Here is a 5,442-nt window from a genome sequence, read left to right as displayed (position 1 = left end):
GAGGTGGACAGGGCAAGACCTGTGGCAGGGGGGAGCTCCAAAATAGCTCTCATGGCCTGTGACCATGGGGACCCTGTCCCTGCAGCCACCTGATGGGCAAAGGTGACTTCTCACAGCTCGCTCTTTCTTTCTGCTCCCGTGTTGGCAGCTCCCTGGGGCCCTGTGCTGTGGCCGAATTCCCAAGACCAAGAACTGGCAACTGTATTGGTGAGCTGGGCTTGTGTTGTCATCCATCCTGCCCCCATTCCCATCCCCCAGCTCATTCCCACATTCCGGAGCCTTCTCAGCCTCTGAGGCTTGAGTGGGTCTTAGCTTCCTTACCTGTCACCTTGGGTGTCCTCCGGTCCCTCCGGCTCTGCTCAGACACCCAGCCCCAGGCCTCCCTCACTGAAGGGCTTGCCTCTGGTTATAGGAATCGTTGACCTTTGAGGATGTTCCTGAGAATAAGGCCTGGCTCGAGCATCCACCAGGTAAGGAGGCTTCCTGGGCTCCAGGTGCTGAGGGCTCTTCTTGGTGGGGTTGGGATTGGTCTCCGGCTTTCCTCCATGTTTTTGGCCTTTTGTGGTTTATATAAGGACTCCTATTGGTGCAATGGGTTGACATTGGGCTGCTAACCACAAGGCCGGCAGTTCAAACCCACCAGCTGCTCTCTCAGGAGAAAGATGAGGTTATCTGTTCTTGGACCCTGAGTAGTGTCACTGTGAGGTGAAATGCACTCCATGGCAGTGGGTGGGTTTTATTTTTATTTTTTTAAAGGTTTGTGTTGTCAGGTCTAAGTAATAACCATTTCTCTTGAGCTTTTTAACTTGCCGATGGAGTGACTGGGGGCCAGGTTTCCAGTGGGGGACCGGGGTCTAGGTGGTTGGTACAGCGTGACCAATATCATTAGGGGATCCCTGGTGCCGTATTAGTTACATGTTGGGCCTCCGTCCATAAGGCTAGCAGTTCGAAGCCACCAGTCGCTCTGTGGGATACAGATGACTGAGTAGAGAGTTACCGTCTCAGAAACTCACGGAGCAATTCCACTCCTCCCTATGGGGTCGCTATGAGTCCACGTCGACTCCACGGCAGTGAGTTTGTTTAGTTGTGGGTGGTACACACTTGAATGCTTCCTTTCCACTTAGGCCAGGGAGCCCCTTTGAGCAATCCAACGTTCCTTGTTTTGTATGTGTCTCGCCTCCCAGGAGTAGGGAGCAGAGTTCCAGAGACCGAGGAGTTCAAACTGGGAAAGCGCCCAAGAGTGGCCAGGGGGCCTGCCACCTCGGGAGAGTCCCAAGCCAACAGTCCCCGGGCGGCCAACGGTCACTGCGCCCAGAAGGTCAACTTGAGCCCGGGGATGGACGGCACGGGCGATGCCGAGAGCCCGCCTGGCGGAGATGAGGCGGCCAGGGACGGTGAGCGGGCAGTGCAGGTCATCTGCACGCTGTGCGGGGCCAGCTTCCACCGGCACTCGCTCCTGGAGGCGCACTGGCAGCGCTCGCACACCAAGGGCCGCGCCTTCCCGTGCGACTGCTGCGGCAAGACCTTCGGCCGCAGCTCCATCCTGAAGCTGCACATGCGCACGCACACGGACGAGCGGCCGCACGCCTGCCACCTGTGCGGCCACCGCTTCCGCCAGAGCTCGCACCTGAGCAAGCACCTGCAGACGCACTCAGAGCCCGCCTTCCTGTGCGCCGAGTGCGGCCAGGGCTTCCAGCAGCGCGCCAGCCTCCTGAAGCACCTGCAGGCGCACGCCCAGGACCGAGACCCGCCCGCGGCTGGGGACCCGAGGCCACCGCCCTCGGACGCCCCGGCGGAGCCCAAGCCTGCTGCGCGGGAGCCGAGCGTGGCCCTGTGCTCGCACTGTGGCCAGACCTTCCAGCGCCGCTCCAGCCTCAAGCGCCACCTGCGCATCCACGCCCGGGACCAGAGCCACCAGTGCGCCGAGTGCGCCAGCAGCCTGCGTGCGGCGCCCGAGCCGCGGCCCCACGTCTGCGATGTCTGCAGCAAGGCCTTCCAGCGCGCCGAGCACCTGGTGGCCCACCGCCGCGTGCACACCGGCGAGCGGCCCTTCTCCTGCCCCACCTGCAGCCGTGGCTTCAGCCAGAGCTCGCAGCTGGCCAGCCACCTGCGCGTGCACACTGGCGAGAAGCCCTACGCGTGCTCGCATTGCGGCAAGCGCTTCGTGCGCCGCGCGGGCCTGGCGCGCCACCTGCTGACGCACGGCGGCCAGCGGCCCCACAGCTGCGCCCAGTGCGGCAAGCACTTCAGCCAGACGCAGGACCTAGCGCGCCACCGCCGCAGCCACACCGGCGAGAAGCCCTGCTGCTGCGGCGAGTGCGGCGAGCGCTTCAGCCAGAGTGCGCACCTGGCCCGCCACCAACGCATCCACACGGGGGAGAAGCCCCACACCTGCGACACCTGCGGCTACCGCTTCCGCAACAGCTCCAACCTGAACCGCCATCGCCGCAGCCACACGGGCGAGCGGCCCTACAGCTGTCCGACGTGCGGCCGCAGCTTCCGCCGCAATGCCCACCTGCAGCGGCACCTGGCCACGCACGCGGGGGCCGGGGCGGAGGAGGCGGCGGCGCCGGCGCAGGCCGACGCCCCACAGGAGTGCCTGGAGTGTGGCAAGAGCTTCAGCCGCAGCTGCAACCTGCTCCGCCACATGCTGGTGCACAGTGCCGCCCGGCCCTTCTGTTGCCCGACCTGCAGCCGCAGCTTCAGCCGCAACTCCCACCTGCAGCGGCACCTGCGCACCCACGCCCGCGAGATCCTGTACTAGCATCGCCCCCACTCCCCACAACTCCCAGGCCATCTCTCTGCTGCGCGGCCCGGCCCAAAGCCCTCCGTTCAGCTCATCCAACCCTGCCACTCACATACCCAAGCACCCCCCTGCCTCAGGAGTGTAGTTTCCAACGCCCCAAGTAAATGACCTTCTGGCAAATACGCACGTGCGCTTTATTTGTTTCTGAATGTCCCCGAAGGCCCTTATCTCTGCACTGTGAAACAATGCCGCCCTTGGCCGGCCCGCAGCCCTTTCCTCAGTGGGTGGTATGACGCCGTACTTAAGGGACGTTTTGTCTGTGGAAAGGCACTCGGGTCCGGGGAGGCTAGATAGGGCCCGGCCCTATAGTGTGCATTTATTGAGTACTTACTGTGTGCAGCCACCACCTCTCTGCCCCACTGTGATGCTTTACAAATGGCTGGGGTGCTGGAAGCTCTGCTCTGGGATTTCAAACAACAGCAGGGTCAGCCATGGTGGACGGGTGTCAGCAGTGTCTGGATTAAGGTAGTTTTTCTATGGAGATTCAACATTTTTACAAATTAAAAAGATAAAACCAGGCATAGAATTGGATCACTTGGCCCTTTCCCTTCTGATCACCTCCCTGTTCACAATGCTGGCATCTCTCAATGGCCAGCATCCCGCTGGGCCTCAGTTAGGCTCCACACATTCAAGCCTCGGCACAGTCTTCTGTGTGGTTTTAGCTTCTTCCAGAAGATTGGCTTCGTCTGCCCAGCATAGCTACTCTGCTTCCAATCATAGTGACTCTTTCCTCTCGAAGACAGGGTGTCCCTGCCCTGCTTCTCCTGGGTCACCGGGTGAGGCTGAGCCTTGCCTCACTTCTTACAGAAAGGCCTTCGGGTTTCCAGGACAGTGGCCATTTTTGCAGTGATGTGGTCTGCGCAGTGTCAACAGGAATGTGGGCACCTGTGACCCTCGCTCCGCTCGTGCCCGACCAGAAAGGGAAGTGTACACAGACCACGAGAGAACAGTGTCTAATAGATGCTCTGCAGATGGCAGAGGAGGGCCATTTTCTCAACGCCACACGGGCCAGATGTTCCTGATGATCACCTCAAACCAACAAGCACGTGGCTTGTGAGCAAGAGGGGGCTGATGGGGGCCATTCACGCAGTACACAGACCCCAGACCTTTGGCCTCATCTAATGATTTAGATCCACGGTCCTGCTGCAGTCCTCCCCATCCATCACAGAACATTCCAGGGACCCTCTGTTTCCTTCATCCAACAGTTATTCAACCAGGCCTTGAGTGGAACACCACCAGAGTGACCAGGCAGGTCAGAAGGACAGCCAGGGAGCAGGGGAGCTAGGCTGGCTGGTGGCAAGGTGGCATGGGAAGAGACTGAGCCAGGTTGCAAAGGGTGTTTGGTCAGGGTTGGCAGGGGACAAAGGCCAGTGTGGTGGAAATCAATGCTTTGAACTGGCCACAGGCCTCTGGCTGCCTTAGGCCCCGACCAGGTGCTTTATCCGCTCAGACAAGCAGCTGCAGAAAGCCCTCACATTGCTATATACCCCTGCTCCAAGAAGGCTTGACGTTATTGCCAGGTCTTCACTGTTGAAAAGCCACCACCACCACCCCAGTGGCAGGTTTCCCGAGTCCTCAGAGTGGCAGGGACCAGCCTTTTGACTCTGAAGTCAACCTGTTGCATTTCAGGAATGGGCAGTGGGAGCTGGTGCTGCATTGCAGGTGAGAAGCGGGGTCAGGGATAGGGTCTGGGCTGTGTAGGTCCTACCCCAGACCCTGACTCAGGCTGAGGCCTCCCCCAGACTCATGGAACTCTGGGAAAAGACAAGACTCATTTGTAGGAGCCCCTCGTCATTTCCCTCCTCCAGCTAGGAGGGAGCTGTCCCCAAGGTCCCACTCCCATGGCCTGTATCTGACCACTTCGTGCTGGATTCTGGCGTGGCACCGAATTTCGTGGCTGTCTAGTTGAGGGCTAGAACAGGTGCCGGTCCAGCTCCCCACCTCCCAAGCTCTCCCTGTCAGAGCAGCAGAGCAAGGCACGGCCACTCCACAAACCAGGGGCAGGTGGAGGAGCTGGTGAAGCAGTGGGAGAGAGAGCTGGACCTGACCTTCAGACACACAGGACTGGTGCTCTGAATCTGAGCTTCCAGGAGGCCCAGTGAGCTCCCATTCAAGTCGTCCTGGGGAACTGCGCAGGCAGGGGTGGCCATTTCTCTTTGTGGTGGTGGCCGAGAGGCCGCCACCCTTGTCCTGGTCCACTCCTCATCCAGCTGATTCCTGACCACCTGTGGTCCCCCTGGGACAGCTACACCTCAGGATTCAAATGGACCCCAGGAAGAGGAAGGTTCCCATAAATCCCTCATGGGCTCCCCTGCTGGGACCCTCTTAGACACTGGAAGCACTGGGCTCTTGGACAGCATGTGTGGTCAGAGCCATCACTAGAATGTCATACATCCAGCTTGGTTCTTCTTCAATGTCTCCTCTTGGATTTGTACCACATTTTATTACCTGTTCTCATTTGAACACATCGGCTAAGGAGACAATCATGCTATTGTTTCTTGCCCAGAAACCTCTTGGTTCTACTGTAAGTCTTCTGGGAAGACACCATGATGGAAGGCAGCCACCCTCACATGATGGTGGAGGGGAGAGGAGGCACCAAGGGGCTGTTTGGATTTAAGATTCAAAGATGAACTCAA

The 5,442-nt window shown here is 59.6% G+C and overlaps 1 protein-coding gene across 1 annotated transcript in view; it reads left to right on the top strand.

Annotated features, from left to right (window-relative positions):
* The window catches only part of ZSCAN10 (zinc finger and SCAN domain containing 10), a 5,606-nt gene extending 2,842 nt beyond the window's left edge, over positions 1-2,764 (top strand). Inside the window, 3 exon segments of the mRNA XM_030884413.1 lie at positions 149-207; positions 413-470; positions 1,185-2,764. Of these exon segments, the coding sequence (XP_030740273.1) occupies positions 149-207; positions 413-470; positions 1,185-2,764 (1,697 nt within the window).
* The last annotated feature ends 2,678 nt before the right edge of the window (positions 2,765-5,442 follow it).

This window comes from Echinops telfairi, unplaced genomic scaffold (genome assembly GCF_000313985.2).
Source record: "Echinops telfairi isolate 266 unplaced genomic scaffold, ASM31398v2 ScPeMD7_5;HRSCAF=22, whole genome shotgun sequence".
Classification (NCBI taxonomy): domain Eukaryota; kingdom Metazoa; phylum Chordata; class Mammalia; order Afrosoricida; family Tenrecidae; genus Echinops; species Echinops telfairi.
This window is presented reverse-complemented; position numbering and strand designations above follow the sequence as displayed.